At 35.0% G+C, this 18,591-nt stretch overlaps 1 protein-coding gene across 1 annotated transcript in view; it reads left to right on the forward strand.

Moving 5' to 3' along the window:
• ELP4 (elongator acetyltransferase complex subunit 4) overlaps positions 1-18,591 on the forward strand; it is a 160,979-nt gene that overhangs the window by 21,132 nt on the left and 121,256 nt on the right. Inside the window, exons 4-5 of the mRNA XM_068399864.1 lie at positions 8,240-8,371; positions 14,610-14,749. Of these exons, the coding sequence (XP_068255965.1) occupies positions 8,240-8,371; positions 14,610-14,749 (272 nt within the window). The remainder of the gene's footprint in view (positions 1-8,239; positions 8,372-14,609; positions 14,750-18,591) is intronic.

Consider the following 18,591-nt stretch of genomic DNA (forward strand, 5'->3'; position numbering starts at 1 on the left):
TGTGTGAATGCAAGAGGTTATTTTTTCTGTCATCTGACTTTCTTAGATGCTACATAAAGAAATTAAAAGTATAACAACTTGAAAGGTAAAAATATATATGCAAGCAGGGCTACCTTCCTATTATCCTTTTTTCCCCAATTGTATTTTCAAAATACGTGAGCTTGTTACAGTGATTCAACTGCTGCATGCTGTTAAATGTTATCACTTAATACACAGAAATCCAATTACAGTTACAGCACTAGTGAACTTTCTTACCACCTTTTATCTCTCTCTCTGAAGTGAAGGTAGCCTTGTGGCACAAAGGCTAGAGTAGAAACTAACCCTGGCAGCTGTCTCAGACTTTGAAAGTTTAAAAAATCTGATTTATTATATAGCTCTTACTCATCTGTTTACTTTTCTTGCTTGCATGTTGCATAAATGGAATATCTGTTTTACATTTTCCTATATTAAAATGCAAATATTTTAATTGTAATACATTTTTCTGCATTACAAAACTGTGTCATAAACTTGACAGAGAAGTTGTATGGGTGTGAAAGAGAATGCTGGAAAATAATAATTGATTCAGTTTAAAAAGAATGAAATCCTTTTAAGCAGTACCCACGCTGGGATCTCTCTAAAGTGTAAAGCTTAGTCTTTGTCAAAAGTTCAGACCGATCTAATAAAAAGATTTTCCAGAACCAAAGGAAATAAACGTTTGGCTTAAATTTCCTCTCTACCAATCCTTGGCTGTTTATTAGGATATTTTCTTTCATGATCTTAGTTACGAAATTATGTTTGTTTTTAAACAGAGACCTTAGCCTGTTAAATGTAATATAAAAGTAGTAACTTAAATAAAACAAATGTTTAGGCTTCAGTGTTCACAAATAACTATTTCACAAATCCACTTCGTAACTTTGTAGAGTTGATTTGCTCAGTTAGGGAACTACTGCTTACAGTACTCATCTCTAAAAGTGTTCATGAATAATGTTGTTGTTATTAAATCTGTTGTGCATTACACACTGCAGCAGTTTACAGAATTTTGGACAAGGGCACTCTTATTTTTGTTCAGTTTCTTCACATTACTTTTTTATTATGTTGTTCTCTTTTTTTTGTTGCATTTATCTTTTACATACTTAAGCATACATGAACTGATTCAGAAAAGGTGCAATTAAAAAAAAGTATCATCTAATCTTCTCATATGCATTCCTGGATTTCAGTGTTGTGAATGGAGACATAGTGCAAGGAAGTTATAGCAAAGAATTCTGCGACTTGACTGTAGGGTTTACTTCTGTGCATGTGAAGTAGAGAATCTTTTCTCACGGGTTAAAAAAAAATATCCCTTAGAGTACTTTCAATTAACCTTTTTTATTTCATAAAACAGAGGAATATTACTTCCCTTTTCTCTTCACACAATTCTCATTTATCCTGGGTTGACATCCACTTGGTCCTTTTGAATGTCAAGGAAAAATTTCCGTAGAACAGCCTTACCTGGAGTTGGAAATAAATTGTAGTACAAGGGCCACTGAAAGGAGAAAAATTCTGTATCCAGTCGTTTGTGTTCTTTAACAGTAGGCCTTGTCTTCATAAGTGTTTACAATCAAAATAGAATCCTCCCTCCTTTTGGGAGTAGGGCCCTTTAAACTGACATTTATATAATGCATTATTGAAAAGAAAATATTTACCCTTCCTGACTTACCATCTGGTGTCCTTTAAATACTGAAAATTAACATAATGAAAGAGAGCCTTAAATTCATGTGAGTTTAAACTATTTAAATATCGTTGCAATTAGAGATCCAACAGTGAATCGCACTCCCTTTAATATTTTTTCTTTCACGTTTCTTTAACTGTACCTGTGATGATATTGCATTGCAAAATAGTTGCATAAAACAATGTGAACAACATATTTATTGATACATAAATAGATAATGTTTAAAATTCTTGAGTACTATTAATTATACAGTATTGAAACCCGTAAGGATCAAAGGATTTTATGTAAGAGGGATTTCACATACAGCTTGGATTATGTTGCTAAATAATAGCACAGTAGTACTTCTTTAGCATTGTAAAATAGCTTAGAGAGGAGTATGATGCCTATAGTTGGTGTAATGCATTGGTAATTAAGAGGGTGTGAGGTTAAGCTTCATTAACAGCTGTGGGATTGTATCTTGGCTTTTATTATCCCCTAGAGAACATAAGAAGTGAGAGAGGTCAAACTGTTAGAATCTGATTTTACTTCATGCATCTGCCAAAACAAGGCAAGCAAAGTAATGTGGCAGCAAACACAGAAGGACCTGGCTTGCTCGCAGATACGGGTTGTACACTGTTTTATTACAAGGATAAAAGATTTATTAATGAAAGAAGTTTTTTTGTGTTTGCAATAAAACCTTCATAAACTTGGTTCGTAGGAAACAAAATTATTTTAACTGCATTGTCATTTAGTATTAGTGCTTTAGAAAACAATTTTTTTCAAAATTTATTTTTTATTTTAAAACATAGCAACGAACTTCCTTCTCTCTTTTTTTTCTTCCTACTACATCTCCCTCTAGACACGAATGCCCCAACCAAACTGCACTTAATAACTTTAGCGCTTGTCTGCCTTTTGCTGTATTGATGCTGCATAGCAAAGACTTTAGTTGACCCCAAGAAGTGCTGTATATTTTCATTTTTTTTAACTAATGCACTGTTTTTTTATATACCTTATGAGAGATTTGTCTTTTTTTTTTTAGCCTGGGTGAATGTAACAGTTCTCAGGAGCTGACACACTGATGCCCCAAAATTGTCAGTTGCAAAGCTTTTGAAAGCTATATGATATGGGAGCTGAGAAATTTTTAAGCAGAAATAGGTTAAATAGAGATATTACGGGCTGACAAATCAACTCTCCTTTTCTTAGTCTTTTGTTTAAATAATACTTTTATTTCCAAATTCTGGATGAAATTTTGAAAGTAATTTTTGAACATTTTAAGTGTCTTGTATTCTTCTGAAATTCTGATTTTGATTCCAAGAATATAAATTTATTTAATCCTAAATAGGCTTACAATCCCAAATCCTTTTTTAAATTCTGATAATTTCAGCAGAACTTAGGTGCTTTTTATATATGATAGAGAAGTACAATGCTCAAACATAAGTAATGATTTAATAAGACTGCTGGAAACTAGTGTCTATGATTCTCAATTTGTAACGAATCTGGGAGAAAGGGAGTTGTGCTAAAGCCCTTGGATCTCCCACACAGAGACATTTTGAGGAAGAGCCCAGGCGTAGCCATCTTTAATTGTCACTCATGGAAACCCTGTCCTCCACTGCTCTCCATGTGTTCTGCTGAATAGTTTTCTGTTCAGTTTTTGTATAGCTGTGCCAGAAGAAGCCTGTGTTCGGTGGCTAGTTTGGCTGCTGGTCTGCTTCATCCTTTTCATAACTCTTTTTTTTCCTTCTATTTTTAAGAACAATCTGAGAACTGATGAATGCTTTGTAGTTCTTGGACAGTAATGAAACCTTTCATGACACTGAAGACTTGTGAAGTGTATATCCAACCAGCCAGCCTTTATCTTTGATAATATACCTATGTTATGACAACTGGAGACTTTTTCTCACTTACGTGCTCAGTTTCACTCAGGCATGGTCAGGTTTTGAAAGAGCTATTTCCTTGAAATAAAGGGTAACATTTAATTTGCAATATCAGAAGAGGGGAAAGCCTTTTATTCCACTTCTAGTTATCATGAAGATAAAAACAGGATATGAAGATAAAAAGAAATGTTTGGATCATTTCAATTTCAATATTTTTAATATTGCCCATAAAGCACCTTTATATAACTGTGTTCAGTGTCTGTAATTCTCCCCAGTCCCAAGCCTACTAACCAATTTTAAGCTCTTTCCCTTTCCAAAGGTGCTTATAAAAGATCTAGTTAAAAGATTTTTGAAAATTATGGACTGGGATATATGAATCAGTTACATCCTAAGGAAAAACAACATTAGCAATCACCTGTGTATTCTTTAGTGTTTTACCAGGCTAACGAACGCATGCGTGTGGGCTTCTAGCCAACATAGACTTACCTTCGAACAGCAACTGCATCTTTTGCCTCTCTTTTTATACAGTTTAGTGTAAATGGGAGGGAAACAAGGGTAAGCAGAAGCTGGGGTAATAGTGATAAAGTTAGGATGCAAATCTGGAGGTAAACAATCTTTTAGTTCTCTTCATTAATCTTTACCTAATGTGTTCAAATTACAGATATACTCAGAGCATGAACAGGATTGGATTTTTTTTTCCTATTTGTGCTTAAGTACAGCATCTTGGAATGTATTTAACCAAGTTAATATACCAGGTGAAGCTCAAGCAATTGGTCTTCAAAATACCAGTCAGCCCCAAAGGCAAACTACCTTTTCCAGATTGTACCTGAATTATGTATGAAGCCTACTAAGAGGCCATAAAGTGCACAACCACCACATGCAAGAATATGATTCAGGATATGTTTGCCATAGAGCAAAGTGTTTGTTGGGGTAGAAAATTATATGGCTGTGAGACTTACTACCAGAAATGTCTTAAGTCTCAGTGCATCATGTGAACATGGTTCTTGCATAGGGACAAGAGTAGGGTATGTCTAAGAGCCATATTCTTCAGCTAAGCATGGTAGTTATTAGGTTAATGCGTTTTAGAGAAGCAACTGAGGAAATAAGAGTTGCTCTTGGTATGAGAGAGTTCTTCAAGTGCTCCTGGTTCCTTCTGTGGGGCAGCAAGGGGCAAGACAGCATAAAACAGACCTAAGCTGATGCATGTGCTAACTGCTGTGGTACTGAGTCATGGATTTTCTCATGTTGCTTTGTGTGAATTTAGTCCTGTTTAAAACAATAATTTTATAATGCTAGGAGTTTTTTATTATGTCAGAATAAAACCTCTTTATTATGTTTATTATTTAAGTTAAAAGTAAACTATATTGGCAAAAAAGGCTCTTTCAGGTGGATACTTAGATAGCTTTTCATCTCTGGCAGCCAAAACCTTTATCAGCTTCAGGTGAAACCATTTTTCCTTGATCGCTTAATCTGCTTCATTCTTAGCAAGAGTTAAGGCATACCACAGTGCCTAATTGTGTTGAACTGATAGTGTGTCTGTCTCTGATTGTTTTGGACTGAGCTTCTCTGGTGTCAACAGCTAGTATTTGTGATGTCTCCCTTCCATACAGTGTCATGTGAGAAGGTTTTGTTCTGGGTTTGACTGCAAGGCAGGAACTTGTTTCAGTGTTACGTGAGGGTATTGAAGTAGCTTGTACTTTCTCAGTAATACTTGGAGAACCTCTCACCCCTTATCGTCTTGAACGCTCTTCTATTTTAGCATAAAATACAGTCTCTGTGTAAAACATACATTATGTGTGATTATATAAAAGCAAATGTATGTAGCTAAATGTCCCTGTCTCAAATTTGTCTTTGCCCATTATTCTATAATAACAACAAACCAGTAGGGTAAGTGACAGGCATTTGCAGTGATTCTAGAGGAGAAAAATATTAAATAGCTTTAAGAAAACATTGGTGCTGGTTTTCTCTTTACTTAAAGAAAAGGTGAATGGTAAAATATGCTGTTTTCTGGATTTTGGCTTTGCGGATGATGTGATAGCTGCCCAGTGATGCTACACCAGGATGAGGTAGCAACTGGTTATATCAGTGGTAGGGCATGACACAGGGACAAGGTCAGGGAGTTTGATGAAATATTTAGGCAGGATTTTATAATCTCTTCCAAACTGTGACTGGCACTTGTTTTCAGAAAAACAGTGGTTACCCACCACTGTAAAAAGTTGCAGGTAGTATCTGAGACCCAGTTCACCTTGGTGAGTGAAAGGAAGAGATATCTGGAAGTGTTGCTTTGGCCTGCAGAATTATTCCTTTACAGAACTCACTCTTTAAATTAAGGTTGCTTTTATTTATTTTTTTAATTACTATAATTGAGCAATATTTTGAGGTGATTATGTATCAGAGGCTCTTCACTGAAAAAGAAAGACCTTTTTGCCTTAGCGAGTTTAAATCTATGAATAAACGTATTAGGAAATTAAATCTGCGTAATAGTTTAACTGTTCAGTAATTTGTTTTCAAAATAGCACCTTAATTGGAGAATAAGGTTAATTAACTCTTTGTTGTGGGTATCTGAGTTATAAAATTAGAAATTCAAAATAACATCATCTTTTTTAGAAAAATTCTTTATATAATGCTCTTAGAAGTAAATGCAAATAATTTGTATCCGCATATATGCGAAACGCATTGACATGCTTGTCAGCTCATGTTTGTTTTTATACTTTCTCAGAACCTTTCATTACAGTGTTCTGTTTTCATTTTCTCCTGTCTGTCAGAAATCTTTGGTTTGAAAGTTTCCCTACTTTCTTTCTTAGTAGATATAAGGAAACTTTGACAAAAGTAAATTTTTTTTTTACTGAAACATCTGTTACAAATCTGTAAATTTAATGAAAGCTGTGAATACTAACTTAAAATTATAATCTTTGTGTAGCTTTCTTACCCATAAAGCTTAATTTTTAGGACCATAGTAATATGAGTTTATTGTATACAAGTGTATCTTTTAAACAAGCTGTAAGAAATCTGAAAACTTAACTCTGTACATAACCATTCTCATTTACCAGGCTTTTGCAGTTCATTTACAAAAATAAAGTAAATAAAATAAAATTATTCACTCAAAGCTGTGGCTTGCATCATCTGCTTAGAACACCTGTACTTATGTGTTCCAGCTGCTATTTCTGCAAATTTATTGAAGTGACTATGTAAAAGTTTTCATATCTTCCATTACCTTTTATCTCAGAAGGTATACTGACCAACCACTGAGAGACAGAAACAACTGTCCTGAATTTAGAAACATTTGTTCTCAATTTTGTCAATAATTGTTGATATTATGTTGATTACACTATAGAAACAAAAATAACGTACATTGTTCATAAGATTCCACATTGAACTGTATACAGGTTTTCTCTCCTGTATTCTTTAATACTGAATTAGCATAATACTAAACCCAAAATGGATTAATTTAAACTTTCATTGTGTTCTTTCTATGTGTGTCTGTACCACCGCTGCCTACATAAAACCATGAATGTCATTTAGACGTTTATGGTCAGTATCAGCTCTGCCTATGTTCAGTGTTTCATGTGTATCCCATACTTCGATCGAGATTCCTCTTCTAAAGTTTCCAAATTTTGTTTTTTGATGTCTTCACACCTAATACCTTGTAACAGAGATATTGGCTAGCTCTATATATTTTTAACCCTTGAGACCACATCTCTGTTCCCTCTCAAGAGTCTTTGCTTAATGAAAACTTAGTTTTCAAATAAGTCTTGATCTATTTTAAGCAGATAAAGAGTTCCTGTGCCCTCCAGCTTACACAGATGAGTGATAAAGTTGGGTCAGAAAACTTGGTTGCACTTCATTCCTCTAGTAGGTGTAGAAGCCCAGTACATAAATTCTAAATGCTGTGCTTGATATCCACCCAGTGCTGTTGACTTTTTCAGCAATACAACAAAGGTAGAAAGTAGAAAGTTTGTAATAAAACATTGTTCCTAACCTAGGTCTAAGTCAAAGCTGCAGTTCTGTCCTCAGGGAACAATTAAATCCACCTGTGTGCAATGCTTTTTTTCCTTAAAGCCAGAAATGTTTGCATTAGAAACTTAAAAAAAATCCAGGATTAAATATTTGCCCCTTCCTTTTATTCCCTTGTTTGTGTTCATGAGGTATCTGTCATTAGTAGATATCATTCCTAATGGTTAGCAGAAGAGAAAATTCAAACCATCCTGTTACAACTGTTTTCAGCCTGTGTCTGTAGGCTGTTGTGGTCTGTTGAATACTTTTAAGATTTGCAGAAGCTAACAAAGAAAAGTGATTTTATTATAAAATAGGCTTAAATTCACTATGCAGGGAACTTATCTATTCTCAGAAACAGAATTGTTTGGGAGATCAATCTTTAAAAAAAGATTTTTTTTTTTAAAAAAAAGGGAATATGGATGCTACTCAAGATGTGTTGTTTGTGTAAAGTAGATTTACAATGTGGTATTTCCATTCTGCATTCTCTTATATTTGTATTATTCGTTTTTCCCATAATTATTACATAGTTTTTTTCACACTCAGTATTAGTAGGAGCCATTTTAATGAAGTTTTTTTACAGGTTTTACAACTGTCCATTATATTCAGATAACTGTATTAGTTAACTTTTTTATGGGGCGGGGTAAAAATCTCAACTGCTATTTCTACTGTAGATAGCTGACATTCTGTCCCTCTTCACCTGTAGGAACTTCCAGCCCCTCTGCTTGATGATACCTACAGAAATGAATTGGGAGAAGAAGGAACAGCTGTTAAGTCTGAAGATTTTCAGGATTCTATGAAAATAGCCTGGCGCTACCAAAATTTACCGAAAATGGAGGTAATCAGTATTTCATACTTTTTTCCTCTTGCAGTCAAAATTAGCTTGCAGAGCAAATGCTTTTCAGTAGAATCTGGACAACAGAACTGCTAATGGACAGTGTTACAGGATTGCCTCCTGAGGGTAAATTATCATACACCACTGTATTTTTTGATTACTAGAGATACAGAGAGAAAGAGAATTTGAGAGTTTGCAAGAACTGTAAAACTTAATACAGACAATAACAATTTAAAAGTAAAAAACATTAAAGTTCCCTGGGATTTTTCAATGAGTATTATTAAATTGAGACAGCTTTTCATGAAAGTTTGAATAATTTGGTCACTTACAACCTTTGCCCAAATCTAGTTGTACACAAATTACTTAAGCAAGTTTAATCAACGGTATTTACTAGATCTCTGTAGTGAAAGTACTGTGTTGAAGCAAGCTGTTGACCTGCTTATCCATGTGCATAACAACTAAAGTAAGCACTTGAGATTATGTCAGCTTCACTGTCACTAGAAACTAATCACTGTGCAGGGAAAAATAAGAAACAAGCCCAGTGGTCAATCTTTCAGAGTTTACAGTTGTTAGTGTTTTGTGAATAATATATCTCCCATGGCCAGTGACTTTCATATTTAATCCAGTGGCACAATCAACCTTTAATAAAATTACAGCATTTTTGACTATCCAGAACAAAAAACTTGGTTTGTCTATACATTTTAGCCTACATTTATAAATTCTGGTTTAGATGTAGTCGTAACTGCCTGGTAAGTTCAGTCATATTCTTAAAAAACATAATTGGAATGTGACAAAATGATCTTACAAGGCTTGGCATGTTTGGTTTTCTGTGAAATTGCACAGACATGGCTATATAGTTGTGTCAGACAAGACTTATATATGGTGACATGCCAAATCAAACAGCCTCCAGGGTAATCCTATAATCTCATGAATTTTATTATTGTGGAGCTTGCTGTGCCACTCTGAAACATCCCCAAAATATTTTGGTTTAAAATCTAGCAGAATTCCTAGTACATTGATATGAAAACAATTGTATGTTGTTAACAAACAGTGTTCTGATGCTCTAAATAATCCAGTTAGGTGTGCACTCATCTCCTATAACTTTGTAGATGTAATCACTTCTTCCACTAATATAGTATTTCTTTACAATCGAAAATGTACTTGTCCTCGATTATTGAAATTTGATTATGCAAGATAGAACAAAATGGTCGGTCTTTTGTGGGGTGTTTCCCTTGCAATCATTGCCACTTTCTGAATAGGATGCTGATCATTCTGAATAGTTGAGGTACCATATTTTTTATGTATATGTTAAATTTATTTAAAAAAATTAAGACTTGCAAATAAAAGTCTAATTCTTAAGCTATCTATACCTAAAATTCCTCAGGATATTCTAATTAGTGAGAAATAGTTTTGAAATTGATATTTTTCAATATTTTATAATGAAGTTATCATAAAATTTTGGTGCTGTGCTAAATTAATTTGATGGGTGAATATACTCCATTGAGGAAGAATCTGATGTTGCCTTGTAGCATCCTGGATGTTTAATACGCTTATTACTATCATTTAATTAACAACTTTGGTTGTGATTTCTTCTTTAAATTATCTTTTGGTAGAAAAAAGTAGCTGTGAGTAAAATTTCAAGGCATATTTTCCAAACTGATTGAGCTAATAAACTAGTACATTTTCAAAAACTGCTGTCAAATAGTATCAAGTATGAAAGAGAGAAAATAGTTTTGCTTTTTACTAGATCTCTAAACACGTTAGCAGAAAATTTTTCCATCCAATATCTGGCCTTACATGAAGTAAGAATGCTGAATAAAAGCTGTCTGTGGTATTTTTGATGCCTAAGTTAGTTTTTATATCTAAGAAATAAGAGATTTTCATTAATAGTTCAGATATTCCCTTCCCATTTATTAGACCTCATATAGACGAGCTAGGTAACTCATTTTTGTTCTTATGCATGTTATTTATATTAGCACTCTTCATAACTATCACAGTTTCTCTTTACATATTGCATATACCTTGTACATCAGAAAAAAGAACATTTATAAGAAATCTGTCAGAGTAACAGGTCGTGTTGTGCTTGATGGGCGTTTACCAGTTTGTTACTTTCATCTGTATCAGAGGTTAATTTCTTTTAAACTTTAGAGTATATGGATAGCCTGTTTTGCAATGCAAGACAGTGTGGTTTTTTCTTTTTTTTTTTTCTTGAATGAACTGCTTATGTTCTTGGGGCAATATATAAACTGTCACAGCATGAAATCAATTTTCTGCCTTGATTCATCCTAAATCTGAGATTTCTAGCACATTAGTATTGCAATTAGAAACATTAACAGCAGACGGTAGCATAAAAGCATGCTCTGCTCACTGACAATTTAGTGTATTTCTCCTTGTGCAAAATAGGAATCCAGGAAAGAACAGGCTTGAGCCTCCAGTCCACTAATAAATTTATCAGATCAAACTTGAGGAACGGCGAGTCTCTGCTTTGCACTCTCCATGGTCATTCTGCTAAGGCAGATTATTCATGCTTACTTGATTCAGGTAGGCTTTTTGCAAGCTTCCCCGCTAAGCCTGGGAATGCAGTACATTGAGGCCTATTCACAGGCTTCTGACATAGACCGAGCTTTTATTGCATGGTGTTTTATTATAGCCAAATCCTAGTCTCCACCCAGTTTGTAGGCACTGTGCTTATTCTTTTGAATCAAGAGAGGTTATCACCTACCTTAATCCATGCAGCAGGGTGGATTAAGGACACCAATGTGCCGCAGGATTCTCAAAGAGGATCCTGGAAACTTCTTGTTTCTTCTTTTTTGCTGTCTTTACTGAACTCTATTGGGCCTCAGTAAGGATTTGCATCTGAAATGGGCAACCTGGAGCTTTTCTCAATGAAGACATCAGATCAAAGTTCAGTTAGTCAAGGCCTTTCTAAAACATTAAGGGGGCTTGGAAGTACACAATAAAAAGATGAGCTCTGGCAGAGATTGCAGTAAAAACATTCTGATCTGTAATCCGGATAAAGAATAGATTATAGGCCAAAGAACAGCCCCTGTTTAAATTGTTTTCAGAATCCTCATTTTAAATAAAGTTACATTTTACATTTAAAATATTTAGATTTTGTTAGATTGTTATGTTTTGTTGGACTTCCTTCTTTTAAAAATCAGGTGCTGATAAATAAATTGGAACACTGACTTAGAGAATGTGTTTTTCTATCTTCTTTTGAGTAAAACTGATCTGCCTCTTATAACTAGATATACATGAGCAATTTTGTGGGTATTTTTTAATTAAAAACTAATTATTTGATTTAATGAAAAGTTTGGGTTTAGTTTGGTTATTCTGTTGTTTTTGTAGGAAAGATACTGTATTATTGTTACTCTTTATATTCTCTGATGACTGGCCAGGCCTAACATCCATTAATCAAATAATTTCAAATTATTCCAATTAATCTTAACAGTTTGATATATTTTTAGTAAGCTGAAGCATGAAATAAAGTTGTGAAAATACATAGCATGATTGATTTTAGAAAGCTAACTATAAATACATGGCCGTGTCTGGCATGTCTGTATTCTTTTTTTTTACTGTTATAGTACGTATTTTATTAGCAAGACCAAGATTTATGAAAACCACAAGCTTTCTGTAATAATTGGAGTTTGAACTAAATTATTTGTTGCTCAACACAAAAAATCCCATTATTGTAAAAATTCAGTATACCTGTCGTCATTCCTGTACATAGCAAGAACAGCAGATGTTGAAATTGGAGCAGAAGCTGTTCCAAAGAATTTTCATTGCATACACACACAACCCTGATCAACTTTCAGATAGCAGATAAAATGTATATATTGGCCTGCTTAAAAGAAAAATCCTTTTATAGAATATTCTAGGTTGTTACGGAACCTACTGAGAAACATTTGAAATTATTGGGAGTATTTCTGGTCACTTTTCAAAAGTAATTCCATGCTTTTAAATACAAACAAAATAGCATTTCATTTTACCTACCAATCCAAACTTCTCTTCAGAACAACCTTTAAAAGGCATGCTGTTCTGCAGTGTGAATGTCTGCACCATCTCTCTTACTTTCAGCTTTTACCTTTTCTGTCTCACCTGTTCTCTTCCAGAACTGTTGAGATATTTCATTTTAATACTCTATGATTTAATAGGTGAGGTGGCTCTTGGCTCTTATGGGGGATTCAGCTTAGCAGGTCTTGGAGTTGGGAGATAGAAAAAAGACTTAAAAATATCTTTGCACACTCCTGCATTGTACAGTGCACTCTTCAGAAGCAGTCCAGGCTTAGGGTACTTGTCCTCAAAATAAACTAATAGGTGATCTTTCTTTTGACCTGCAAAGCTGCTGCTAAAAGTCTGGGATCCAGCACCTTTCTTGGTCCAGGCATCTTGCCAGTTAGAAATATTGTGGTTTTGATTTGATACTTGTATTACAAAACTTGCTTGGTTTTTCTAAATGACCTTTCTTTTTCCTCAAAAGAGTTAGAACAGTTGATGTGAGATAATCTGATCCGGAGCACAGTGGTGTTTGTGCCGTAACCTAAAGATCAATTTTAATATTGCTTTGGTCATCTGTTACTCCTTTACAGTGTGTACATTAAAAAATACTATATAGTGGTTTACATTTGTGCCAAGTGTTTTCCTTCTCTGAAAGAAACTAGCATGCCTCTGAGCTTTACTCTTCTTGACTGTTCTTTCCAGGATAGCTTTTTTTTTTGGAATGGGAAGGGTAGAAAAGATGAAGAAAATGGATTTTTTACATGAAGAGAAAAAACTGTTTAATTCCTGTAGCAGACAGCTACTACATTATTAGAAGGGGTGTGGTTAGTAGGTCAAGAGAGGTTCTCCTCCCCCTCTACTCTGCCCTGGTGAGGCCGCATCTGGAATATTGGGTCCAGTTCTGGGCCGCTCAGTTCAAGAAGGACAGGGAACTGCTAGAGAGAGTCCAGCGCAGAGCCGCAAAGATGATTAAGGGGGTGGAACATCTTCCTTATGAGGAGAGGCTGAGGGAGCTGGGTCTCTTTAGCTTGGAGAAAAGGAGACTGAGGGGTGACCTCATTAATGTTTATAAATATGTAAAGGTCAAATGTCATGAGGATGGAGCCAGGCTCTTTTCAGTGACATCCATTGACAGGACAAGGGACAACGGGTGCAAGCTGGAACACAGGAGGTTCCACATAGATATAAGGAAAAACTTCTTTACAGTGAGGGTGACTGAACACTGGAACAGGCTGCCCAGAGAGGTTGTGGAGTCTCCTTCTCTGGAGACATTCAAAACCCGCCTGGACGCGTTCCTGCGTGATATGATCTAGGTAATCCTGCTCCGGCAGGGGGATTGGACTAGGTGATCTTTCGAGGTCCCCTCCAATCCCTAATGTTCTGTGATTCTGTGATACATACTTGAATACCTCATATTATAACAATATAGGGTTTTTTTTAACATTACACGTGTAATTCAAATAACGTTGCAGGTTGCATGCTGAACTCCATTAATGTGAAACAAAAATATGCATAATTTCTTCTGATTATTTACTAGCAAAACCTATTCAAAATGCATAATTCCTGCAGTGGTGTATATTAAATTTGGGGGTTTTATGATGCTTTATATATACCCAAAATTGAGAGCTAATAAAAAAGTATCTTCATTATAGTAAACCGTGGTTATTTCATGCAATGTCTGTGTAACACTCAACCTGCTATTTATTCAAAATTCAAGAAATTAAAAGTAGTTTTTAACTATTTCCTCTTTTTTACAGTTTTCTATTAAAATCAGATATATGAAGATACAATGGTATCTTTTCTTACTGATCATAAATAAAGTGAAACATGTTCAAAGTCAACTGAAAATGTTTCTGTAGCACCATATAATTCCCAGATACTGAAAAATCACTTAGGTGGAACACGTTATGGTCTGCATATTTCATATATCTGGACTTTTGAAATTTGTGATCACATGTATAGAACATGCAAAAACACATTCTTTTAAGTATCTGACACTTTGATGATGCAACTTGGAACAGTAAGGGTTGAATTCTGTGTGAAAAATTCGCATTATAGAGTGTCAACAGGGGAACCAAAACTTAGTAGTAAATATTATAATGTTGTTCTACTTGAAGCTGATACTTAAGCTGAATGGGGAAGAAAAACAGAGGCTTCTTTGAAGTGTATTGCTAGTTAATTATTTTCTTTTGACAGATAATAATTTAGTAGGTTATTGTAATCAGTATTGTTGTTTCCACAGGCCAGCCCAACATCATCTACAAAGTTTGGCCATTATTATGATATTTCTAAAAGAATGTCTCCTGAACTGTTTCAGTCCATAAAACGGCACAGTTTTTACCTTCATGAAGAATCGTCTTTAGAGCCTAAAATGAAAGCATGGTAAGTTGTAATACCACATACTTCTGTTGTGTGTTCAAATTTTGGCTGCATAGTAGTAGTAAAGATTATTTTTGCATCTTCACTTGCTGTGAAAAATCTTATAGCCACTCATGGCTCACAAGCAGTAAAGCTGTGGTTCTGATCTCAGTGCTACATGCCATGACTGGCAGGAAAGCTGCTGTGGCACAGAGACAGCTCAGTATACTGACTCCTCAGCTGTGGGAGGAAGCAAGTTGGCAGGGACAATTAAGGCAGACATTACTAGGACAGCCTAGGACACAGCTGCATTTTCAATCCAGCCCTACTGACAGCTGAGTGTGGGGACTGGGAAAGACTATTACTATCTGTCTGTGAACTACTCCCTGAGCACCATGCCCCATCAGCTTTCGGAGGTGTGTGTGTCAGGTGGCTATCAGTCTTAGGAAGATATCCATACAGTTTTTAGGGCTAAGATGACAGGCCATCCTTGACCTATATAGCTTAGAATGCTATTTCAGTTAGTTTATTATGTGACTTTTACTTCCTACGTCCTACAGCTTCACTTAAAGAAAATACCAAATACTGTGAATAGAATTACAATCACTAATTATGTCTTACACAACACCCCTAATTCCAGAGAAAATCATAAGCTCTTCTCTGAATGAATAACTTATTATAGTTTAAGTCTATCAGTAATGAATTAAGGAAGACCAAGAGAAAATGAGTGACAGTAGCAAAGGTCATATTAGTCTGTAGCACACACATCCATTGCATCGTTCTTGGAGACATTTCAACTCCAGTCAAACATCAAATATAGGCTAGTAAACTCTTTGTTCAGCTCAGTCAATTTATATAATACCTAGTTTTATAAATCCTAGTGTATAGGGCCAGCTCTTGGAAGTAGTAGTATGGTATGCTTTATTGTGATTGATTTTCATGACAGTACACTCAAATATAAAAACTGAGATTTATGAAAGAAGTGCGGTATGAACACCTTTCTTAGATCTGTAGAAAAGCAAAAGCCAAGTGTCTTGGTAATTTGTGTCTGTGTTATGTGACCAAATGTCACTGGCTTGTAAATTCTTGCAATGTAAAAAAAGAAAAATTACACTTTCAGGAGAAAGCAGTGAACTTATATTTTATTCTTTCTATAGTAAATATTTGAACCAACTTTATTTATATATTATGTATAATTTTAGTAGCAGGTCCATAGAGGATAGACATGAGAATACCTGACAGGTTGCAAGTGCTTATATTGTTATTGAGCAATTTAACTACCTTTCTGTCTTTTCTCTAGCTAACTAGAATGTCTCATTACTCTGGGCGTAGTTCCGCTAGCTATATGGGTGTCAAGTATTTGTACATTTTACATTAAAATCAAATTAACTCATATGTATACTATAGCAAATGGACTTTGACTTTTATGCCTTTGATTTTATAAGCCTTGCTTAACTCTGATATTTTCATTGTGTGCTATCCTAGTAAAAGTTCATCATTCTTACCGTATGAATTCTATTCTTATTTTTAATCTAACGGAAATATTAGATTTAGTAATTTGCTTGGCAAATTGGTAGAGCACAGAGTGATGAGGTGAGGAACATGATCAAATAAAGATGGGTTTTGGAAGGTGTATCTCTTTCTCTGTGCACCCACAACACGGGTCTCCTTCAAGAAGCCTCTCCTGAGGAAATGAAAGAATTGTATTGTTGGGAATAAGGGCAGATACCAAGGAAACAAACAACCACCATTCTAAACATCGTTTTGTAAGTTCACTATGCAATGTGATAAGGGACAGAGAGGAATAAAGAACAGATTGGGAATAGTGAACTCTCAGCCAGAAATCTGTGGGAACTGTGGAGATGTGTATGTCTCTTTCTTCATTTACAGTAAATCATTTGTCTTCTAACTTTGATTATTGTCTTTCCTGATCACAAACACCATCGGTTTTGAATTCCCTGTATTAAAAAGGTTGCACTAGGTCAAGGTTAAGACAGGGTAGGAAGAAGAATTTTTCAGAATTACAGCCTCTGAAATAAAGCTTATTTCTCCATAGAGAAATGGAAGATTTAAGCTTCCCATAATTACAGTCATTCAATTCTGACATACATTTAAAAAATAAACTGAATTAGAATTTCAACTTCTGTTCATCAGTGTTACACAACTGTTGTCCTTAAATGATGGAAGTGGAGAAAAGTTGCTTCTGCCATTACCCCGATCCCAAAATTGATATGCGCCTAGCACAGTTAATATCAGCAAATTGGATTACACAATTTACATAAGGAAAGACCAGGTTAGAAAATACATAAGTGTTTTCAAGCTGGGACCTAACGAAGTTCATTGGTAAAATGTGAAGAATTGTCAAAGTTCCACAAAGTCAAAAAGGCCAAAGCAATGCTGCTTGTCTTTAAGGAGAGGAGAAGGTGAGGATATCTGTGGGACAACATCAGTGCTCTGAAAAATAACAGAAAAAATAATGTAATCTATTTTTAAGCTTCTAGGGTAATTTCACCCAGTATGTGTTTCCTTTGTTTGCTTGTGGGTATTCAACTGGGATAGAGCCAAAAGGCTCTAAAATAAAAAAAGAGATACTCTCTGTTGATAAAGTCTGTTATTATGTCAAAGGAGGAACATAATAGAATTAGAATTCAAGATTTAGGTCAGTGATCTGGAATAAACTATATGGAATTCTGTGAAGACATACCAAATATCATACTAGTAGGAATAATTAATTGAACAAATAAAATAGTGTAGCAGGTCTCCAGAAGAACATCTGGGGTTATAAAGTATCTTGAACAGAAAATATATTAGCAGTGTTGTGTGATTAATGCTACCAAAAAGCATAATGTAAAAAGCATGGAGGTAATAAACTGGAATTTAATGTGGAAGACATGCAAAGTACTTCTGTTCTGCTCAGCCATAATAAGGCTGTCCAGTTTTTGACACCATCCTTCAAGAAAACTCTGGATCAGTTAGTGAAGGTTGTGAAGATGGGTATAGATTTAGAACTGGGATATATGGCCTGTGACAGAAGAGTAGAAGTCCTTAGACAAATCGAAGCAGAGTCTTGAAGCGTGTTAAAAACTGACGTACAGAGGGTAGTAACTCTGTTAGTCTGCTGAAGGTAGGACAAGCAGTAATGGGCTATGGTAAACTGTAGCGGTAGAAATACAGGCTGGAAAGAAGGAGATATTTTGCTAATGGTTAGCATGAGAAGTTGCCTTGCAGACACAGGTTGGGAGTATTGTAGAATCTCCATCATTGAAAATTTCTAAGGACAAGTTAGGTAAATATCTGTCAGAGATGGTTTAGATGTAGTTCATCTTGCCTTGGGGCAAGAAGATAGACTACCTGACCTCTTGAGGTCCTTTTCATCCCTATCTTCTGCGATTCTTTGATACACATTAGTCACAGTCTATTAAATCCAGTACTAAGTATGAATGTTACCAATTATTTCACTGCTCTCAAAACGTTTATGCTTTTACAGAAACCCACCAGGCTTGTACTGTATTTTTTACAAATATTGTGATGAAATTCCGAAGGAAACATTCCTTTTTCAAGGAATGAAAACAAGCTCACAATCCTGTCAGGATGATTTCCTTAAAGAAAGTTTATAAAAGGGAGAGGGAAAGGATATTATTTTGTTGGCATTACTGTTTGGAAAATCAATACAGTGCTGCTGGCTTCTAAAGCGAACTTCAATATACCATAGAATAGTAAAAATTTCTGTTCTCTTGATTAACTAGACAATGATTTGAAATAAAGTAATATGATAGTCACAGTTAACCCTTCCAGTCAAAGTCAACAATTTGTATTAGACCTCATCTTTGCCTGAATGTCGTACTGAGAGCTTGAGCTAACCTCTT

This window comes from Nyctibius grandis, chromosome 4 (assembly GCF_013368605.1).
Source record: "Nyctibius grandis isolate bNycGra1 chromosome 4, bNycGra1.pri, whole genome shotgun sequence".
Classification (NCBI taxonomy): domain Eukaryota; kingdom Metazoa; phylum Chordata; class Aves; order Nyctibiiformes; family Nyctibiidae; genus Nyctibius; species Nyctibius grandis.